General features: G+C 38.8%; 2 protein-coding genes across 5 annotated transcripts; one reads left to right on the plus strand and one right to left on the minus strand.

Moving 5' to 3' along the window:
* Positions 1-1,395: 1,395 nt before the first annotated feature.
* On the minus strand, positions 1,396-11,593 carry fsd1 (fibronectin type III and SPRY domain containing 1). 2 transcript variants are annotated; one of them, XM_034146940.1, is made up of 13 exons: positions 11,430-11,593; positions 10,266-10,361; positions 10,014-10,145; positions 9,054-9,155; positions 8,182-8,204; positions 7,667-7,788; positions 5,888-6,097; positions 5,709-5,807; positions 5,037-5,184; positions 3,699-3,781; positions 2,755-3,006; positions 1,610-1,698; positions 1,396-1,507 (listed from the first exon to the last, which is right to left on the minus strand). In XM_034146940.1, exons 1-13 carry the CDS (start codon positions 11,442-11,444, stop codon positions 1,397-1,399), a joined length of 1,482 nt encoding a protein of 493 aa, XP_034002831.1. In that variant the 5' UTR covers positions 11,445-11,593; the 3' UTR covers position 1,396. The 2 variants fall into 2 exon arrangements, with proteins under 2 accessions (XP_034002831.1, XP_034002830.1); XM_034146939.1 differs by having other exon boundaries at positions 11,315-11,556.
* A 2,813-nt stretch (positions 11,594-14,406) lies between these two features.
* On the plus strand, positions 14,407-23,469 carry LOC117495079. 3 transcript variants are annotated; one of them, XM_034146141.1, is made up of 5 exons: positions 14,407-14,651; positions 15,360-15,731; positions 16,184-16,240; positions 18,710-18,841; positions 23,059-23,469. In XM_034146141.1, the coding sequence occupies exons 1-5, from the start codon at positions 14,609-14,611 to the stop codon at positions 23,220-23,222; spliced, it is 768 nt and encodes a 255-aa protein (XP_034002032.1). In that variant the 5' UTR covers positions 14,407-14,608; the 3' UTR covers positions 23,223-23,469. The 3 variants fall into 3 exon arrangements, with proteins under 3 accessions (XP_034002032.1, XP_034002031.1, XP_034002033.1); XM_034146140.1 differs by having other exon boundaries at positions 14,419-14,651; positions 23,056-23,469; XM_034146142.1 differs by lacking the exon at positions 16,184-16,240 and having other exon boundaries at positions 14,423-14,651; positions 23,056-23,469.

The following is a 23,469-nucleotide window of genomic DNA, read 5'->3' on the forward strand; positions in this document are numbered from 1 at the left end:
AGCCCTTCATTGATTTACATTATTTCAATGGAAAACAGTTATTTTCTTGCTGTTTTTCTTTGTGGTAAATATACCTTTTATCTAGTATAATATAAGTTGATTGACATCGTTGTTTATGCAGTTTTGGGCACTGGGTGATTTTGGCACCTGCTGGTTATGTATATATTGGATACAGGTGGTGGTGGGATCAGCACACCAGCAAGGGCAAATGTTTTTTTTACCAGGGTAAGACAAGGAATGCCAGAGGAAAGGCACAGGGCAAGAATATAGGAAAATCATTGTTGATTGGAATAAACTGCATAAATGACGTTCCTGCCTTTGGATCCTTTTCCCTGCATAAGGTTTGGTAACTAGTGCCTCAACAACATTTTGAGTAGATTTTCTGTTTGATTTCCTTATAATTTTGTCGCTGCAATACGTTTACAAACTCTAACACAACCAGTGCAGCATAATTAAAGTCAGATTTGTGTAGTCGTATACTCACTACATCCCTACACATGATTTTTCTTCTTTTAAATCATTAGTATTTCAAACTCTTCCACATATAAAGGACTTGCACATAGAGTAGCAAGTCTGTGCAAGTGTAAGACTCTTTATGCAGTCATGCATTAAGACTTCTCCCTGTTTTTGGATTCTTATTTCACTGTGGAGGCATGCAAGAAACACAATGTTTTCTTCAAGAATTCAATGTAACACGGGGGGAATAATTGATGTAAAAGTTATCTTTTTGGAAGTGAAGTATTTCTTGATGATCCGTAAGTGGCAGAGTAGAGTTTGATTAAAACCTGGTTAAATAAACTACATTATATCTCTAGCATTGTCTAGGAGCCGGTTATTTGGGTTAAATAGGTTGGCTGATGGCGGATTGATTACCACTAAGCTACGTTACAACCAGGTTATAATGACACTGACACAACACGTTCTTTTAACTGGAAATAGGGAGATTTCTCGCATTGAAATATATCAAAGCATCACCCGATTTGGAAATGAGAAGGAAGGCACAGGGAGAGCTGCATCGACAGTACCTCTGACAGTTTCTGATGATGACAAGGAAGGAAGGGCAGCGGCCAGCGCTAAATCTTTGCTCTAGCAGCAGTGGGACAGTGCTAAATGATGTGTAGAGAGAAGAAAAACTAGTACAGCTAATGTGTCTCAAGCAACAACACCAGCCGCAGTCATACACCTGAAGAGCTCTGTCACTGGCAGATGACTCACTTGTTGCCAAAACCATTTTTGTTGTTACGCTGGAACAGGTTGAACCATCCAGTGATGTAACTCTTCTATGGTATGAGGCTTGGACCCCAGCCAAGGCTGAGGCGATGTTCTGCAGCGGTGACTGTGTTAAAGCAGAGCGTCCAGCAGGATAAAGTGTGGGTGGGGGGGGGGGGGGGGGGGTCTAGGTGAGGCTGGCGTTGGAGCTGCTGGTGTTGCTGTTCCTCCGCTGGCCGCTCTGCACCAGGCTGGGAACCTGCATGCCCGTCAGCACCGAGAACGTGCCGTTCCACACCTGCAGGCACCACAGCAAGAGGAAGGTTAACACAAATCAGGTGGTGGAACAATATAGAGGATTAAAAATGTATTTAAATGCTTTTGTAAGAACGTTTCTCACCATGAAAGCTGGTATAACAGGCTGCGGGAACTTGGTTTTGAAGGTGTGCATCAGCTGTTTAGTTTTGGAGTTGTAGAACGACAGAACACCTGGAGAGAATAATGAAGGTAAATCCAACATGGTACTATATTTATAAAAGCCAGGCCAACATGTACGTGTCTTTTTTATTGATTCATATATTTCAAATAGTATTCATTAATCAAATAGCCTCTAAAATGTCAAAACGTTATGTCTTGAACGATCGAGTGTTGTAAACCAAAGACATATTTTTTAACAATATAAAACACTGTTGCCTGATTTTAATTTTGTCTTCATCAATATATATGAATTTTATTCAAAAGAGGTTTTCTAATCCTAAAGAGACTTAACGGGTAAAATAAAGTTTGAATAAATATTAATAATATTTTAAAAATCTCACATTTTCAAACCATTTTTGCAGGATAATGAGCTTAGTGATAGGTTTTCTGTCAATTGACAAATCAAATCTAATGTTTCTGCACTAAAGACAAATATTTAAAAGGTCCTATTTTACACACTCACTTAATTGATTACTGCCACTCAAAATAAACTATATGTAGATCTTATCGTTTGCAATAAATCTTTTCATTAATGATAAACATTAGAGTATTTATTTGTGGGGGGAAAACTTCTCAACCTACAGTAAATGTATATCTGTTAAAATGTCAACATTGACCCTTTGTGTTTGTTGGGAAAATACTGAATGTACCAACATCAGAGTAGCACATGATAACAAAGGCCCTACGTAGCTGTGTGTGTAACAGGATGTATGATTATCTGGAAGAGCATCAGGACTGTTTTAGGCATATGATAGCTATGTGACAACGATTAACATGATGATTCAGCCTCTATGGAGAGAGACATATGACAAGCATGATCATTTCTGACGTGGACCTTAGCTAATCTGAACAAAACATTGTATACTGCTTGAACCGGTATTCCTGCATCTTGTGACTCTGTAACACCCTTTCTTGTATATCAGCATGTGAAGGACACTGTTCAGGAACTAGTTGTACCATATGCTCTGATGACTACTTCCATTCTTGCAAGGATAATAAATACATGTATCCTGATATTGAAGCTCAAGCCGGTGACGAGTGATGTTTTTCTAACAATATTTATCGCACCTTCGTCGTAGTTGACGTAGACTCCGATGCGGTTGGGGATGACGCAGTCCAGCGTGCGGGCCTTGTTGTTGTGCTTGGCGGTGAGGCTCTGCTGCAGCCAGTTGTTCAGGTGGATGCACCAGGACGCGCTGCTCTTCCCCAGCTGGTCGAAGCGTCCGAGGCTCCGCAGGGCCACGCCCACAGCGAAGGCTTTGCTCTCCTTGTCAAACCGCACCTCCCAGTAGTGCTGGCCGGCGTCGATGGAGGTGTCAGCTGTCATGAGGAATAAGCCCAGATAATTCTTAGACATGCAGTATAAACACAGTCTGATGGGTTGACTGAGAGGTGTGGTTACATGTTGTGTTAATAGTTCATCTACTTTGGGAAGAGAACATTACACTAAAATGTTTGCAGTTTCACTCGAGAACCATCAAATGTAAATCATGAAATGTGTTTATAATGAACAACATTTCCAAAAGAAAATCACTTCGCTCTCATTTTACATGTCTTCAAGGAATGTAAAATTGTTCAACTGTTTTTTAGGTTTTCCAGGAAATGTGGGAACCCTGACAAGGATATAGAGTTTGTAATTGTAAGTGGGCAGAGAGTGGTTTAAACGTGGATAAACTATATGAATGATAATAACTGTTTTGTCCTACTCGGAAGCATTACATTAATTACAGAAGTCAAGCAGGCTGGTCAACTAGCTTGCCTTGGTCACTGGGTAATGTAACAGGCAAGCTATCTGACAAACTCAGCAGATCTAGATGCATTTTCCAGTCTTTGCCAATGTGCAGGTCTTCACTAATTAGTAAAAAAAACAAATGTTATGTTGGTTGGTTTCACCAGCTGAGGTCAAGCAGTAAATAATTTATGCTGCGGCTTGGTCTCAAATATCTGTAGTGCTAAACCTCACCAGTGTGATGTGTGTGTTAGCCACTTCTGTCAACAGTGTGCACTCTCACCCAGCACTGTGTAGGACTCTGCTGTGAATCTGTCTCTGCCGGGCCGGGCTGTCGGCGTCCTCTTAGGAGAATTCAGAGCCGACCTGAGAACAGAGACAACAAACACTCAAGGATCCATATTTCTCTTAATAAGACTTAATTACAGTTATTTTTTAGGCTTGTTGATCCAGTAAAAACTAGGATTTAAAGGCTTGTGTTCTAGTGTTCTTTTTTTGCCATTTTCTATTAGTCTTAGTTCAATGTCAAAAGTCCTTGTTAGTTTAATTGATGTTTTCTCTACCTCATCCTGTTTGAGTCATTTTCAGTCGGCTAATTGATCTTTGTCATAGAAAAATATAATTATTTAACTTTTTGTTAAGTCTTCAGACAGGGCTCACTGTGTGCACTCGCTGTCGTTCTGATAAAGCACACAGGACCCTAAACTGGTTCATGGCAACAAAAAAATTATACATATATATATTATTTTGTCTCTTTGAAACTAGAGGTTTAGGAAAATAATTTGATCTAATCTTAGGCCCCGTCCACACGGAGACGAAAATGAAAACGAACCGATGTCGATATCAAAAAAGTTTTCCGTCCACACGGAATCGGCTCAAGAAACGTGTCCGTCCACACGAGACCGCTCGACCCGCTGGAGGCGCTGTAGTACATATGCCGGGCCTGTACAGTAAGTGGCGCTGTACTTCCGCCACAAAATACACCAAAAACAGCGAAGAGGACCCCCCGATTATGGTCGCCATGGTTGCCTGGTTGCCCTTCTGGTATTTCTCCGCGGTGGATTTAGCAACATGTAGTTCATGTAGTTCTCCATGTCCACTTGTTGCTGATGGTTGTGGTAGAGGAGCTGTAGATTTTGCACTAACATCTGTATCATGGTCAGTGGCGTCTGGAGCACGAACGCAACCCTGTGATCCACCATTGTTGTTGTTGTTGGCGAAACGCATCAGCAATGACGCGGGTGAGCAGGAGAGGTGGGGGAGAGGCGGGGCTATGATCGTTTAGGGCGTACACACGGTGCCGCAAGCGTTACGTTACCAGACCTTCCCACTTTGGGATGCGTTATCGTTTGAGGGCTCCGTTTCCGCGGTTCCGTTACGGCCTCGTGTGGACGAACCGTCCATAGGATAAAGAACTATAGCGGATAACACCCGTTTCGTCTCCGTGTGGACGGGGCCTTAGTCCCTCTTTTTTCGTTAAAAATATTGCATGCAAATATAGTCACAGTCAGTGTTTAATGATGCCAGTGCTGTCCCATCATTGTCTCTTACCGGTCATGTACAAAAAAGTTATTTGACAAACACTCGTAGTTTTCTCAACTAAATGAACACTGGTACACACCTGGCAGGAGAGTGCATCGGGGAGTTGGTTCGGGTCTTTTCCTTGCGGATGTCCTGGATCTTTCCTCCACAGCTGTCCCACTCCACACTCAGGTCCTCCACCTTCAGGTTCTGGTGGGCCGAACCAGAGTCCAGTTTGAAGTTGAAGGCTGCAAATTGAAAATGAGTCAGAAATGAATCCAATTCCAATCATAAAAAAACAAACAAAGACCCCACAGACTTTTCATGCATTGACAATGAAATAAAATAAACAATAGAGCCTTATAAAACCTAGTTTATGTATTTGTGGAACTCTTTATCAGGGATAGTTTTCAAGGGCTCCTCAACAACAAAACTACAATAAAAGGCCCAAAAACTTTCAACAAAAAAAACATAACAAAAAGATAGTAAGACATTGCAAATGTGATAATAAAACAAACACATTTTTCAACTTAAACACTTCTAAGCTGTCAAGAGTCTCTCAATTGATAACTAACCAGAAAGATACCAATACATGTGTTAAAAAATTGAAAATACAGTTGAAAATAAACTGTATCCAGTGTAAATTGAGTGTTAGTTATGAGTTATGACAAGACAGCCAAGAAAAAATCTGCATATTATTATAAACTAGATAGACTGAGGAAGAACATTATTTTTGGATTTAGCCTAACATAAAACATCAGCAAATTCTCACCGTGGGTTTCCAGTGTGACCAGCTCAGAAAACTCTCCCGCCACGGCCTTGTTACACGCTCTCACTCTGAACGTCAAGTAGCGGGTTTCAAAGCGCAGACCTGAGAAAAACAAAAACACAAGTTTCCTCAGTGAGTCATCAAAGTACAGTCAACAAACCCCTCCACAGTCCTCCTCCTACCGATGAGTGTGTGCTCCATCTCCCGGATCCCCTCCACCACCATCCAGGGGTAATCCTCTCTGATGCGTGGTGGCCCCTCGTGGTTTGTGCGCCGGTGCTCCAGGATGTAGTGTTCGATCTTGCTGTCGGGCTCCGGTAGAGTCCAAACTACCGTCACCGTGTTGTCACACACCTGGCACTCTGACACCTGGATCTCTGGAGTGCCAGGAACTGCAGAGAGGAGACAGTTTGTGTTTTACAGGATGTATCGAAAATCCACTTATGATGCAGCAGTTCACACAGCCATCATAAGTTAAATCCTTCTTACAATTTGGTCATAGAACACAAAACTAGAGTATGGGGTGTTTTTCATTGGAGATAATAAGAAAAAAATAAAATGTTAAGAAAGAAATTGGCCGTCTTAGGGAAAAATATAAATTTCCTATATCTCCAAATGTTCCTCAAATTAAATATTCTGAAGTTTCATGAAGAAGAACCCTTTTTCTTTGCATTACAAATATTTCATATAGGGTATAAAACCAAAGATCCTTATTTTCATTTCTTGTAATTGTTATTCTTAGAGCTACACTTTCAATGGTATTTCACTACAGAAATAGCTAATGTGTGAAATAATGTAATTATACTTTGAAGTTTTTTTGTCTGTGTTGCTGTCATCTTGTTCCCTGTTTAACTTTCGTCACCAGCTAGCGGCAGCAGACTGTTTGGTGCTCAACATGTGCGTGCATTAGCTGTATCAGAGAGTTTTTACCTGCTGAAAAAGCTGCTAGCAATGAGACCAAGCCCTACAGTGAATACGTGAGATGTAAAAACCACAGCAGCTGCAGAGGTAGGCAACTTCCCTCTGTGGTTACAGTGCAGTAAGCGACCCCTTTCACATTAAATAAACTAATTTCACCGTCATAACATAATGAGCAGTGCATATATTTAACACAAGGCTTGTTTGTATAGAGCTTTTGTTTTGCTATGATTAGACCTGTTACAGAGCATGGTTAAAAAATAATGCAGACTGTGTTAAACCAAGGCAAAGAGGTCTGTGTGGTTGCAACTGATTTACTTCTACTGATAGGTCTACAAATGTGAAAATTATCATTGTGTACATAATGTTAAAGTAATGTAGAATTGGCCATTTTATTGTGATGTATATAGGTGCAGATTAGTTTTACTAATGTATACATGTGTATACAGTAAAACAGCATTTTACTATGGCAAATAATCGAGGTGGAGCTAACTTAGACCACTTTACTGATGGGCAATTCAATCTTTAGATATGCAAAAGCATCAATCACATAAAGAGATTTATAGCTTTAACCCTCCTTTAAACCATATTATATCAAAACAAGTGGGATAATATGTTATTGCAATACGAAGTTTTTTTTTTTCAAATAAACCTGTCCAACAAAGAGAAAAAGTGAGGTGTATCGCTGTGCAAAAGTTAAAAAAGGGGGTCTTGACTTTAGAAAATGTAACTGAAACAAATGTATATGCATGGAAAATGTCTGTACTGCAATGGGGGATTTTTCCCATGTTCTGGGAAAATAAGGGGTCGGACTTAATAAAGACAAATAACTTGATTTGTGTTATTTGTTAAGCTAATAAGTAAAGTAACTACAGTTGTTTAGTACTTGTAGTGGAGCAAAACATATAATAGTTCATTCTGAAATGAATTGGATGAAGTTTAAAGCAGCATAAAATGGACAGACTTGTGTGAATGTACTTAGTTACATTACACCACTGCTGTGGTCAGCGTCTGTATTTATTTGTATTATAAGCAGAGCAAACCTGGGAGAAACTTGAGTCCCTGCAACACCTCCCTCTCCTGGCTGAAATCCACCATCAAGTGACTCATGTTGTCGCTGGCTTTAGCCTTCAGGGAGAGGCGAAAGGCTGGAGCCATTGTGACGCTGTGGACAAAGAGAGACACACAAACATGCACAAACACAAGGAGTGGAAACAAGTGTTGTCTGTTATTTTACAAGATCAGAGGGAAAGGACAGGTGTTTCTAATATAAGGAAAGGCTTCTAACTAGACTTCTGGTGCTACCACTGAGCTAATAAACCTAATAAACATTTAAAAACTAAGCTAGAGAAGGAAATCATCCAGGGAGGGGAGGGGAGCTGACACAGGATGGTACACACTGGAGAGGACAGTGGGAAACACAAACACAAAAGGCTCTCTTCTGCTATGCTTCCACAGAAAGGGTGTGGTGGCTACATGTCCTGAATGCATGCATGCTACATCATGAGAAGGCTACAGGAGGCTATGACGAAGGGAAATATATGACTGAGTACTATACCTATCCTTAATGTCTTTGGCCGCCTGGAGAGGAGAAGCAGAGAGGGGCAGGAAAAAGAGAAGAGAGATACGAGCGAAGAGAGAACTGAGTTGTAGCCCATCATGTTGTCATTAAACACAAGTCTCTGGTGGCTTTGTTAATATAACTGTTAGTATCAAACCTCTGAAAAGACAGATTTAAAATGTATACATGGACACTGACATTCAACACCAGTGAGAGCTGTACCGTATTGTTAAAAGCTTTTAATCTCTATTCTTAATGCAAATGTTCAAATTCTGCCTAAACCCTGTATTTTCTGCACAGTTTCAGATAAAGTTTAGGCAACACTTATAGTATAGTATATTATTAGTATTATATTATCTGTAGAATTAGATTGCGTAGGAATGTTCCTGACTTCTCTAATCGGGACGATAATTTAAGAAGTCAGAATGTATTTTTTTTTTAAAAGGTGTAAACATTTCCTTAGTTCATGTTTTTTATCTAAACAAATATTCTACTTCAAAACATATTTGCTGGCACTTAGCCTTTCAAAAGCATAATTTTCCCTGCAGTAGAAGACAGTTGGTGCTCCTGCTTGCACACAAAGGGAGGCACACAATAATGAGGAAAATTCATTAAAGAAATTTGATTTGATTAAAAAAAACTCACTTACTCTTTCTTAGGACTTGATTTTTTCAAATTGAGGATTATGTTCAACGATTTTTTTAGGGTGACGACATCTTAAAATATGACGAGAGACATACGAAACCTTCCATAAAAGCTTTAAATGTACATAATGGCCATTTGGTACAGCCCTAGCACCATCAGTCATTAGCAATGTGGTTATAACAGAGAGCAGATGGGACAGAGTGACATCACGGTGAGTCAGTTACCTGATTGAAACCGTCCGTCTCGGAGGAGCAGAGCGTCTGATTGGCCAGCTCCAGCAGCTCCTCTGAACTCTCCAGGGCTTTGGAGCAGGCGCTCAGCTGACTCTGAAAACATCCCCAACCCACGGTCAAACAGAGAACATCCTCTAACTCTTACACGTTTGTCGTATAAAGGGACTTCTGTGTTCGCTGCATCATTTGAGAGTCATGGCTGACTCCTGAGGCTGCAGAGTAACCTAACACTTTTTAGGTCATTATACAGTATAATAATAACACCTTGTTTTCACTGCATGTGAGCTGGAAAAGATGCTGTATTCAAGCCACAGAGCTCACTCAACCACTATGAAAATCAATTCAATTTTTAAATAAGCTATGTGAGGTCATGAGCCAATTTGATTACATTTGTTTTATTTTGATAATAAAATATTTCTCCAGATGATGTAAAAACTAATTATGTTATCTGAAGAATATATTTACCGGTACTTTTCCTTGTGTTTTATTTCCTTTGTTTAAAAGTGTGTTTTCAGTCATTTTGAAAAATGGCAACAACTAAAGATTACTTTTATTATCGATTAACGTACCGATTATTTACTGGATAAAAGTAGTCTTTAAAAGTGTTGTAAGTAGTACCCTTCACATTTATTCAAAGTCCTTAGTCTTTCAAATCCAAAATATATTAAGTTAAACATAATGTATAACAGAGAAAAGCAGGAAATCAACCTATTTGAGGGGCTGAAAACTTTATCTACAATCAAAAACAGTTTGCGATTCTTTTCTGTACATCTGTAACATCATTAATCTGGTGTTGAAAATATGTACTTTTTTGCTATCTGCTTATTTACCTGACAATAAATGCCGACAGCAGAATATGCTTCTCACAAGCCTTGATTTTCTTATTAAATAAAAACGAATTGCAATTAAATATGTGCATGTTTGAGGAAATGCAAATGAAACAGCATCTACCTGTAGCTCGTATGTGCGGCTGGCTCTCTCCTGTTTGATGCGAGTCACCATGTTTTCCTTCATCTCGACCAGAACAGCATTCAGGGCGGTGAACTCAGACTCCAGATCCTCCTGGACCCTGTTCGTGTTCCCCTGGTGCCGCAAACAGAAAACAGTGAATACAGGAAGTAAGCTTTTCTGTAGCTAAATGAATGAACTAACTACTAAACTGTGTGCAGACAGGATTCAATTCTATACGTGATTTTATTTTACCTCCAAGTTCTCGAGGTTCTGTTTGAGAGTGCAGACGAAGTTTGAAATCTCCTCGTTCTTCATGGCCAGCGTGTGGGTGATCTTACACAGAGATTCCTAAAGAGAAGACAAAATATATTTATGTTATAGAATATATAATATCAAAATCACTGTGGGGAATTTTACAGCGTTACAGCAAAGGTGGCAGTGCAGATAAAAGGCAAAAATAGAGTAGACTATTAAATATAGACGCTTGCACACACAAATCTAAATAAAAACAAATAAGTATGCACCCATGGAAAAAATAAGTAGTTGAACATATAAGAGATAACTGCATGTTAAATTAGTGAATTGCACATAATCTAATAGTGTGCTATTGTTGAAACAAGCCAGAACATTGCAAAAGATTGGAGATAGCAGCAGGCTAACATTCAACACTAGTTATTTCTGAGAAAAAAAGGAAATGTTATCCTTTGAGACTGGAAAATCTGTACAGTAATATTATCTTCTTCAAAGACTGATTAAGCATGAATACTAATTTATTCTCTAACCAAACTTGAGTGTATCCTCTGTGGTGGAGGTTATGCTAATCAGTGTTTGGTTTAAGAGGACTCATGGAGGTTTAGGCTTTGAGCTCCCTTTTAGTCATGATTAACATTGTGTTGATCAGACTGGATGGGATCAGAGAGGGATCTATAGTGTCACAGGGAGGGAGGACACTTCACGGGCGGAAGGATGCGCATTAATAATGTATAATGCATCTGAACCCATTGAACAGCCCACTTCAAAGCACTGGACATACACTGGGTCACATATTACACGGATCACACAACTGATATGTTACCACTTCCGGTTATGTTTCATCTGGCACACAGTGAACAAGCCCATTCATACTGAAGGGCAGTGTAATGTTTGTTGATGCGAGAGGAGATGTGCCAAGGCCCCCACGACCGTGACTATAACGCCGATACACCGATAACACATCTCGGCATGCTCAAGACAAACCTCCCCTGCAGCCACACCAACATTGATTCAAATACAAAACACCACCGTGCAATACGAGTCCGTACCGCATCCACAAACTCCCAAATCCTGCAGCTTGTCCCCCTCCTTCCTTTGTACACTACGCCCTGCCTCAATCGGCTTCCCCCATCAGAGACACCTGTTCCTCCGGATCCGGCTCACCTTCTGGTCCCCCATCTCCGAAGCTCCGGGGCCGTTGTAGCCGCAAACACAGCCCGAATTTCTGCTCCGTCCTCCGGGTATTTAGCTTTATATGCACGGCGGAGCTGGTACTGATGCTGCCGGAGTGCAACGCATCCTCGGACGGACACCAACCACCAACGCCTTCGGGCCAGAGTGGGTACTGCGCATGCGTCAGCAGAGGATTCTGGGTGCTGGTGTTTCTGCAGCGCGGGTGCTGCCTTCAGGTACTGTCGGAGAAAAGGTGAATTTAAGATAATAAGATAAGATAAGATGTACTTTATTGATCCCATATTGGGAAATGCTTGCGTTTCAGCAGCATAAAAACAAGGCATTACACATAAGAAATACAAATAATTATAATGATAATTTACAATAAAGAGGTTTTTTTTTTGTCCTATATACGTTGTAGGCATATTAACACAAATGATTCCGGTTAAAATTATTAGTAATGAATTAATCAACCATTCAGCCTTTCAATAACATATAATATACTTTGATACAACATATGGTTTAAAGTTATTTTCTTTCTTGTTTTTGTTGAAAATGACTTATATACCTGATTTACGTATAACCCTGAGAACAAATGTAAAATAAAATATGTGTTGATTTTGTCATGACTCATGAGACACATAACATGTGATAATAATGCAGACCCTAAATTGATTTGCCCAATTGGTGAGAATCCCAAACAATTGTCTATATAAATATGAATCAAATAATTCAAATATATATTAATAAATGTATACGTTTTATTAATTTGATCATATATATCATAAAATAATACAATACAATTTATATAACCTGTCTACGATTTTTATTTTAGCAAACACCATTCCAAACAAAAATATTAACCCTTGTGCATTACTTTAAAAGAAGCTTTGATGTTAACCACCCACATTTTTTTGTGCACACAAAAGCATTTTTTTGGGCTCAACAGGTGAGAAACTAAAGAGGGGCTTCCACATGTGGCAGACCAGGTGTTGGTGCTGCTGGATTTGGCACCCCCACTATAACTTTGTCCAGGGTGGTCGTACTGCCACCAAAATCACACTGGTGTTTGCTGTTCACCTGTAGTTTGTGCACACACAAGCATTTTACTCTGGGCTCAGCATATATACATATATATTTTTTTTAATTATTCTTTGCCTTTCAAAAGCATTATATCCTTATTTACACAACACGAAAATAACTTAATGTAAAGTATTTATTTCACCTTCCCTTATTATAGATCCATGGGTACAAGTCCAGACTGCGGCTGTTTGTTGATAAATTGATGTTGTCTTCTTCTGTTTGCTTTAATGTAGGCTACTTAGTTGTGCATTGCACCCACTGCCAGTAAATGAAAGTACTACAAAGAACCCTGTTAATTATGTGCAGTTATTTCACGAGTTTTATTATATTTATTAAAATTACAGAGGTCCGGACCTCGGTGACCTCAATGGTGGGTACGGCCATGACTACAATGCCTACGTTCTCTCTGTCAGTCTGTAGCAAACTATCTAACCATTACATTTTGTAAGGGCAATATGAATTCAACTCTTGACTATAAAGTGCATTTCTTACTAGATTTGAAGATTATTGCTGTAAATCGAATGAATCTAGGTGACTTGCCAAAAAAGTAAACAAGATAACAGTTTGTAGGATTATTTTTATTATTTTACATAAAGTAAAACACTAACAGCGTTTAAGACAAGGCTGTAATGATTTGCAACCAAAATAAAACAAGTTCAACAAAAAAGATAAGAACACAGAAAGAGACTACACCAACCTCTGTTTGTCCTATTTTACCAATTGTTTAATAGTGGAAATGTATGGTAATTTTGTTTTCAATTTCAATGTATATAGGTGTATATTCAAGCCACAGAGCTCACTCAACCCTAAGCTGCTGTTCCACTAAACGAGTGATTTGAACTAGTTTCTGTCTTTACATTTGTCTTTAGGCAGGACCTACTTTCTGTGTGAAAATGAAGTTGAGGTTTCAGAAGTTATACACCCCCCCCCCTGTACACACGAGATGTTTGTTCTTGTGGCTTCACTTCACCGTCATGATGAAAAGATAAAACACAGACACTTAATATCTTATGTTGGATCATTCAGAAATCACAATCAGGTTTATTTTCAAGATAGTTTTCACATAGAGGGAATGTGGATTTGTGCATGAAAATAAACAAAATAGATAGATAGGTACTTTATTGTTCCTAATAAAGTACTTATTAATCTATTCTGTTTAAGATTTGAAAATAATATATAAGAAAAGAAGTACTGCAACAGTCGAAAAAGCATACATAAATTGATACTAAAAGAAAGAAAAAAAGGGAGTTGATGACGGGTTTATGCTAAATATCAGAGTAAATCAGTGCTACATAGATTTAAGATGTTAGAACAACTAAGGACAGTTTTTTAAAGAGGCCTTATTTTGCTTTTGGGGGGTTTTCCTTTTCCTGTAGTGTAGGTGTTTGTCCATGTAAATGGTCTGCAAAGGCTACAATCCTAAAGAGTTTCTCTCCAACACAACCACCAGTAAAACACAGGTCACATTGGTTCATTGTTCCTCATCTTTCTTTGTCTCAGCTGCATTTTATCTTGTAGTTTGTGGTTGATAATTGGTTCTCAGTTGTGTCTTGTCACAGGAAGCCAAGCGCTCCTTTACTTTCAGCCCGATGTGGGGAAATGTGTTTAGCACCCTTGCACCAAAACCCACAAGGGTTTCAGAAACCCCTTGTATCATCGATTTGTGCCCAGCTTTTCTTTTCATAATACAAGTTGGTACTTGTATATGCATCCCATTGAGAGATTCACTGTCTGTTCCCAGTCAGCAGATGTGCGCCTTCAGCAGCATGTGCTTATTTAACAATGAGGAAGCAGCAGAACTTTAAAGTAGCCTACTTTAATTCAACGCAAATGAAACAACAGTGCAGTACTGTTATGGCAGGACTCTCTTTTCTTTTTAAAAGCCTACACTACTTTCCATTTCTTGTTGTTTTTTAACCTCCACAACAGACAGTCCCCTCCTCAGTCAGTAACTTATTCTCAAAGTAAAGACGCCTCCTCCCACCCACACACAGGTTTTTTTCTGCAGCGCTGTCTGATGTGCTCACAGGCAGACAGCAGAGACAGGATGAGACTGAGAAGAGGAAGACCACCTCACACATAACGAAATGGAAATGTGGCTGAAACGGACGACTCTGGTGTTGCTGACAGGTAAGAGGAACAGGAAATACACAGACAAATAACTATGAATACATAACATGAGGCTGAGAGATTAATGAATAAACAGACAGAAATGGCATGTGTGCCGAGCTAGACACATTTGTTTGTATACGTTTGTATAATTTCTTTGTAACTGGCTAACAGATCCTGCAAAAGAGATAAATGTTCTTTAAATGAAGTTTACAAATGTTTACATTTAAACATTTCTCAGATCTGGTCATGTATCTATGTATCTATCAGAGTTGAAAGAAGTACTTAGATTATTTACTTAAGAAAAAGTAGTAATACTACAGTGTAAAAATACTCAGTTACAAGTTAATGTCCTGCATTCAAAATTGTACTTAAGTAAAACTAAAAAGTACTAGCATCAAAATATACTTGATAAGTACCAAAGTACCAAAAGTAAAAGTACTCATTATGCAGAATGGCTCATTTAAGAACCAGATATATTTGAGATATTGTATTATAATTATTGATCAATTACATGTACATCACTTCAATGTAGCATTTGGTAAAGGTGTATCTATCTATCTATCTATCTATCTATCTATCTATCTATCTATCTATCTATCTATCTATCTATCTATCTATCTATCTATCTATCTATCTATCTATCTATCTATCTATCTATCTATCTATCTATCTATCTATCTATCTATCTATCTCTCTATCTCTCTATCTATCTGTCTTTCTTTACAGTGGCAGCTCTGGTGGTATCAGGTAAAGATGTGAATATTCAAACACAAAGGAGAGTGGAAGTTCCTGCTGGTTCCTCTGTGACTTTCCTCTGCCCTGTGACTTCCCTCTGCCCTTTGATGAAAGAACTCGATAGATATCGGGTGAACTGGTACTTTAATTCCGCTGGACCTTCATCGGGTGACGTACGCATCTCTAACAATTCTGCAAAGTCCTCCACCGTGGTGTCCAACAAAACAAAGCAGAACAATGAAAAAAATATATATACTCTGATAAATGCAACAAAAAATGACACCGGATGGTACTTTTGCACTCTCATCGTTGAGATTCCCGTTTTGAAACATTGTCAAAGCAACGGAACAGAATTAGTTATTAGTAAGTATAACTTGTTAATGATAAAGCTGGTGACACTCTACTTTAAGTCCGCCTATTCAACATGTATAAACCGTAGACAAAAATTTAATGAATTATTCATAACAGACTATAATGACTATTTTTGCACACATACAGTATAAGGAAATGTGCAATTATAACATCTTCTCATCCCATTTTAAATGAACTGTTTTTCATTATCTGTTCATACACCAGACTAGGTGCCGTATTATTATTATATTGGTGCCCACAGCAGGAGTAGATGTTAATAATAACGACATTATAGTGTCTTATAGTTATACACCATTTATAACATGTTAACGTGCTGCTTATAAATGCTAAATAGAGGTACATAAAGAAAAGTGTTGCCATAAAGCTAAAGTTAAGGGGATTTCTTTAAATGATCTGGCTTGCTTTGACTACATGAAAGTATAATTTCCTTTTCTCTGTGACAGCGGAGAGCAAGAAACTCACAACATACCCGTCACTGCCCAAAGTGAAGGGTAAACAAGGTTTGTGTGCATGCATGAATGTGTGTATGTCCATGTGTGTGTGCATGGGTGTGTGTACGCAGGGTTGGGTCAAATTACAGTTGGTTCCTGAATATAAATTGACAATTTTTGTAATTAGTAACGGTCATTAGATTGAATTATAAAAAAGGTTTGAATCTCATCTAAAACATTTCTTATAACTTTAAAAAAAAATACATAAAAAATACTGCACTTTATACAAAACTAAGTTTAATCACAACTAAGTATTTCAAATAATATTTATATAATACTGGGTTGCTTAACATATAATAATAATCATAATGATTATTTAATTTATATTTTGTATTAATAATCTAAATCTGCAAAGAAGCTAGTAACAAAAGACGTTAAATACATGTAGTGGAGTAAAACGTACAAAATGTAGTTGCGTAAACATATTATTATATATATCGTATGCATATTGCATCTAATCTAAATGATTTTATATGACTTCAAAATAAAAGACTAAAAATAAATTAAAACAATTGAGGCATCCACTACAGCTTAGTTCTACAAATAAAAAATGTTCCCCTCATTAAATAAGGCAAATTCAATGCAAAAAAAACGCATTTTTTCCATAATTCAATGATTAAAATATAATTCAATAATTCTTGACATTGTAACAATAATGCAATCCAGGCTGATTATAGTAACTTTTAATTTGTTTCCAGGTCATCTGTTACTAACCAACCCTGTATTTACCTATAGCTCTGATGACGAAAGATGCAGCTTTTTTAGTGCCCTGCGAAGCCTGAGCTTTTATTCTGGTAAACATTTATTGTTGTGGTGCCCATTGCTCTGACCTGACGAGTGTGTCAGTTTGACGAGTGGGTCATGACACCTGAAGTGAGTTCAACTTTATTCCGTGATGTGTGAACTTCTGCGCTCACAGATGTTATGTTGTGGTTCACACTTTAAAACTCATCCCTTTCCAGATGCATGCTTTAAAGGGATTTCTCTAAGGAAGTTATCTCAGCCTTATTCTTGTACATTGGCCGATGTGAGAATGACTTGTAAGCCATTTCTGCCCAAACACTATATTGAGTATGATAGGTAAAAGTGCCACATTTGCTCAGGTCTTAAAGGTCCCATGTCATGGCCATTTCTACTGATCATAATTCCATTGTTGAGGTATACTAAAATAGATTTATATTGTGCAATTTTCCAAACTCACATTGGTTTCTCATACAGCATCTCTGTATAGTATGTGTATTCACTCTCTGTCCAAAACGGCTTGTTGGAGCTCCTGCCCCCCCCCCCCTATGAGCCCACTGTGCTCTGATTGGTCAACTCGCCCACTCTGTTCTGATGAGTCCACCACCGTTACAGCGGAACATCAGTGATTATGTTACAATGTCGTTAGCAACCAGAAAATGACACAAGTAATGACAAACAGATGAGAATGCTGCGTGGGGTCTGGGTGCCGTGTTGGCGGGACGTTGTGGGGCTCGCTGCTGGAGCAGACAGTGTGAGCTGGCTTACTGGTCTCGTTTCCTGGTTGCTGCGGGGGATCTGCGAGACAGCGAGACGCAGCTAAACCCAGCCTGAACCCAGCCCGAGCAGACACCTGCAGCCTGGCTGTGAGTCTGCGTGTGTGCTCAGAACGAGCCCAGGCCGAGCCCCGCCTCAGGCTGAGTTCAGGCCAGGGGCGGACTGGCCATCGGGACGTTCGACGTCCGCCCCTGGTTCAGGCTGAGAAATCCGCGGAGCTGCAGCTGAGAAAAGATTGAGTGGACCAATCCGCGGAGACGTTACGTCACTATACCCAATACGTCACTGTACTTACTACACTATAAGAAGAAAACAATGGAAAAAGAACAATCTCCAACGAGGCGTTCTGGGGCAGCATAGACAGGTCTTTTCTGTGTTAGAGTTTTACTCGCTACAGGGTGTACTTTGAGGGTTTGTGACTCTGCAGACCGTTTACATGCATAAAAAAACGACATACTGTAACACACAAGGGGACGGTTAATAACCGGAAAAGCATGACATGGGACCTTTAAGTATCTAGTCGTACAACATGTTAGATAAAGTGAAAAATCATACTTTTTTTTACTATTGAAGCGAAAACACTTCCATTGTGATTATTAATTATCATCCACATAAAGTATAGTTTTACACGGTATATGTGAGCATGTCTTTGACATTTAAAGCGTTTGCAGATACATCATACTTTATTTAGACTATAAGCTATTTTTCTTTTATATAAAACATAATGAGATTTAAATAGATAATATAATCCCAGACTAAGACTAACTAAAGTATGAGGGGAAAAAAACGTTCCTGAGATTTGTGCGTAGAAAAGAGAACAAATCTTAGCTGTGGGCAGAAATACATTAACGCTCTATTATTAAGATTCATTGTGTGCGTAAATCGACTTACACACTTAGATACAGTAGATAAATTGACATGATTGTGATCACATATCATAACAACGTTTTTCTCTTGCAGCCGTGATTCCCACAAAGAGCCTCCCTCTCCTCGACCTGTGGATGTGGATCTCTTTGGGGGTTTCTACTTTCATCCTGATGGTCCTGCTGGTCGTGTGTTTGTTGCTGAGGAGAAGACATCGCAGAAGCAGAGGTACCCATCTTCTTTTTTAATATATGATCATGTACCAGTCGTGTCAAACTCAATTTCACCAAGTGCCTCGTGCAATGGGAAGATGAGAATCACAAGAAGGGTCGCACAAATGTTGTTTATTGACAGGCTTTAATTCATTTAAGTGAATATGTTTTCTCAAACTGAGTAAGCATGATCACATTTGTATGAAAAAGTAGAGCTGCTACCATTGTAATACTAATAGTAATACCATGTATGTAAACACCTTTCAGAATAAGTATCTTTGCCCAGTTAGCCTTTCCTGTCCGGCAGCTCACATACCCACATAACTTAAGAACATAATATCTCTCCAGTCTTTCTCCACATCTGTCAAACACTGGCTACTGAACAATCAAACATGCTGTCATTACTGAGTAGGGTTATATCATTGTTTTTCTAATAGTCTGTGCCTATTAGCCTTCATCTTAGCTTATGTATCTGTATGTATGTTATTGGGTTTGTATAAAAGGGCCCATGTGATTTAAAATGTGCTGCAATTGTACTTAGGTGTTTTTATTATCCTGATGTGTTTTTGCCTATGCGTATGCTCGTGTGTTTTCTTCTTTATTTGAGTGCTGAAATGGTGCTCATGTGTTTTTTTAGTTCTTCACTCTTCTTATGTTTCAGTTCACTCTTCACTCGCTTTCTTTTAATGTCATCAACCTGCCAGGGAACGTGCTGTGACTTTATCTGGCACATTTACATGATGGACTCAAGTGCTCATGTTAATTTAGTGCATTGTCTATTTCTTAAATAAATAAATACAAAAACTAATTTAAAAACAATTAAAAACACAAATGTCTGATGCATGTTTGATACAAAGTTCTTACAATTTGGTCCAAAAAGAGCTCGTAGAAAAACATTTTTTAGAAACATTCCTTACCACAACAGCATTCGAATCACTTTTTCCCCCAGGCTTGAATATTACAAGTCAATGGTTGTGTGAGACATTAATAAAAAAATTCAACGATCAATAATAATGTAGTTTACATGCTCCATACAGCCTAGCCTGTAGACACATAAGGCAATCATCTGTACACATAAATTACAAGTGAAAGTTGAAGTCAAGCAGATCTCGGATGCAGCTTGTTTCACAGAACTAAATATGACTCATGTTGGTGTGCTTTCTAGCCACATAGATCGGCCTATTTACAGACATCTAACGTCTTTTCTTTGAAGTTTATAAATTAATATTACACTGGCCTTAGTTTTTTGAAAACTATACGTGGCCCGCAGAGTTTGAAACATGTGATCTAGATCCAGCTAACATCTACAGATTGTAAGAAGATCTGTAGGCAGTAGAGGCTGCACGTGATGAAGGCTGCTCTGACAAAAAGAGGTCAAGAACAGAAAAATAAACGCTCTCACAGGCAACATCACTAACTTCAAAGATGCTCTAAATGAATATTGATTGTTTAACAAGAGAAATGTCTTAGCTTATGTCTAAGTGAGAGAACAAAAGACAGAGAGGAAGCACTCTTCACGTCACAGCAGGTAGTTGTATCTCATGGCCGGTGGATGCAAACTGAGTAAGCAAGTGGTTTGTGTGGTTTTACTGCACAGTGTGACAGTCTAAAACCATCAATGTAGGACAAACGAGACAGCATGCCTAATGCTGTGTGGTTTAACATGCACAAATGTTTTAGTTTTGAGAACAACAGACCACAGTCTTGAAAGGCAAGAAGTCATTTTGCAAAGCTCAGTGCGCGAAGAAAAAAGTGAGATTTGGTCACAGCCGACTGACCCATACTGAGAAAATATCTCCACATGCAGAAGAGACGAAAGCAAAGCTGAGAAATCCCCACACCGCACCACCCACCACTTTTGCTGCTTAGCCATGTATAGACAATTTACCTGAGAATTATAACTCACAAACAACAACTTTTATATTTAGATTTTACCAAAGAATTTATATTTAAATGTTTGGGTTTCTTTTTAATTGAAGTCACCATTTCTAAAACCAAGAGTGTGAACTGAAGACACCCACGGTTTCTCATCTCAATCCTCAAATGACTAATTCAGAAAAATGTCACAGGGCTGAAACTATGTTAATTAATCCCTTGTCAAGCAACTATTTTGTTAATTGATTCATTGTTTGAATACATTTTAGTTGAGTAAAAACAGTGTTTCTCTCTGTTCATTGTAAATCGAATATCATTGGGTGTGGTATGTCAGCCTGGACGCTGGAAAGCAAGGACATACATGTTTATACACATTTTAAACTATACTTAAAGGTCTGGTTTTATCTTTCCTGTTGTGTGTTGTACATGGTTTTTGTGCATGTAAAGTTCTCTCCCATTTGTTTACTTCCATAACATAATGACATCACTATGGAACACTCACACTTTGATTGGCTAGTACCCCAAAACAAATCACAACAGAGCCAGCCAGCTAACCAATCAGAGCAGAGTGGGCTCTGGTTTCAGACAGAGGGTGAAAAGAGGTGCTGCAGCACAGGCAGTATGAGAAAAATAAATAAAGACCTTTTTGAACATTAAAGCATGTAAACTTGTCACGGTAGAGACACAAAATACAGATACTGTATTAACCTGCAAATCAGCATTATCTCTTTATTCCAATGATTAAATGAATTGGTGGGCAGATAACAGATAATGCATATGAGTTGTGTTCCCTTTTTTCAGTATGCTTTGGTTGTTGCTTTCAGACATAAGTCAAATGTATACATATTTTTAAATGAACCAGTAATGCACTGAATACGTCTTGGTAATAAAAAAAAAAAGAACACTGCTTTTCTTATTTTGTTTATTCTCATGCAAAATATTTCATCCACTATTTACGACATTTAACATTTTTATAATTTAATTGAAAGTGTCATGATGACAAAATAATTGGGAGCGGCCGACTTTGAGATTCAATTACCTTGTAACATTTATCATGTGACACAACATTATATTGCTTACAGGTGTAACAAAAAAAAGCAAAAGTTGCTTAACCACGAACAAAGAGCTTTCATGTTTTTGTTTAATGGTGGTGCATGACAAAAGTGTTAAAGATGTGTCAGTAGACCTAAGTTTGGTGTTTGGCCACACAGGATGGAGCAGTAAGAATAGGACAGAGGTGACTTCCTACACACACATACCTCCAATTTGCACCTATTTTCTGTTTTTGTTATAAGCAATTATACAGCAGGACAGAAGCTTTTTCTACAGAACAAGTAAATGGTCTAATTAACACAATACCTCTGAAATAAGATAGTATTTCTTTGTGAATTTTAGGTCGCCTTCACACCAGCCTTGTATAGTCCAGTTGAATCGAACCCTGGTGCGTTTAGCCGCTTGGTGCGGTTCGTTTGGGTCGGTGTGAACGCAGTCCGAGACCCCTGAAGTGAATTTAACAACCGGACTCTGGTCCGCCTAAAAGAGGTGGTCTCGGAGCGCTTGCTAGTGAACTCTGGAGCGGTTCATCGCTGGTGTGAACGCAGTCCGCACCAAAACATAGGAAGTGTAGTATTTACGCGTCACAAAAAAGATTTTGAAGACATCCGAGATTGAAGCAGAATGAAGTGTTGAACAGTGTCTCGTAACAGTAAAAATGCTCCGTCAACTATACATAAAAGTCAGAGCCACCTGTCGTCTGTGAAACCTCCTCCTGACTGCAGAACGTCTCTCATTATGTGTTATAATGTTTTTTAACGGACGTTGTCTGATTATATAATCATATGCGCCGGGCCGCTAGAGTCTGTTGATCTCCAGATTAACAGCAGCATGCAAATAACCTGCCGAAAGTGCCGATGCTCAATGGCGGTCGGAGTCTCCGGTAGAAATTGTCGGGATTTGCGTTTTTACCCCCTTAATGTCTGACCAATGGTTGAACAGCATTTCCGTGCACATGACTTGTGTTTAAAGTTTATAGTCCGTTTGAGTTTTGCCCGTGTGAACGCAAACCGAACCTTCTGAAAAATGTAACAAACTGTGGTCTGGTGCGCACCTGAAAACGGACTATATTAGGTGTGAATGCGACCCGACTACATAAAATGATGCAACATTTGTAAATATAAATAGAGTAATACTGATAACCAGAAAAATGACAGGATATTTGATTTGAGGACACCGTTGTCTATATAGGCTAATGACATGTCTATATATATATATACAATTCTGTTATGTAGATGTCTGACATATAGTTTTATTTAAAAAGTTGTAATGTAATTCACCCTGTTTTTGCTCTTGATGCAGCAGAAGATCCAATCTATGCAAACACTCGTCCTGTGGCCAACAAGCACCCGTCCCCTCGGCCCGGGGTCCCGGTGGACACCCTGAAGAAGGCTTCCTCCTCTCAAAACCTCAGAAACCCGAGTCCAGCCCGGAGGTGCCACGAGGACAAACGGAGATGCAAACTGTGAAGAAGCCATGGGGCTTAATTCATCAAATCAACTCTCATATTTAGTCATATAGCTGTATTTACTGTTATTTTTATATTTTACATTGTATTTTACAGGTGCAGGCTTTTCCTTTAAACTTGAAATTTGTATGTACATTTGTTTTATCTCCTGAAAATATTAGGTTGTTGTTAACAGCAGCCTGTAGTGATCACTGATGCATACACTGGGGTTACATAATTCAATCCAGGAACTACAGGTTGGGGGTATT

The sequence above is a fragment of the Trematomus bernacchii genome, unplaced genomic scaffold (genome assembly GCF_902827165.1).
Source record: "Trematomus bernacchii unplaced genomic scaffold, fTreBer1.1, whole genome shotgun sequence".
Taxonomy (NCBI): Eukaryota; Metazoa; Chordata; class Actinopteri; order Perciformes; family Nototheniidae; genus Trematomus; species Trematomus bernacchii.

Bases quoted from the DNA above. Each gene is read 5' to 3' on its own strand.
- LOC117495079 (XM_034146140.1), top strand. From the start codon at position 14,609: ATGGAAATGTGGCTGAAACGGACGACTCTGGTGTTGCTGACAG. The intron at 16,241-18,709 runs GTTTGTGTGCAT...TTTCTCTTGCAG, and splicing joins CAAAGTGAAGGGTAAACAAG to CCGTGATTCCCACAAAGAGC. The intron at 18,842-23,055 runs GTACCCATCTTC...CTCTTGATGCAG, and splicing joins AAGACATCGCAGAAGCAGAG to CAGAAGATCCAATCTATGCA.
- fsd1 (XM_034146940.1), bottom strand. The intron at 8,205-9,053 runs GTAACTGACTCA...TCTCCTCTCCAG, and splicing joins AGACGGACGGTTTCAATCAG to GCGGCCAAAGACATTAAGGA. The intron at 3,782-5,036 runs GTGTGTACCAGT...CTCTGTTCTCAG, and splicing joins CCGATGCACTCTCCTGCCAG to GTCGGCTCTGAATTCTCCTA.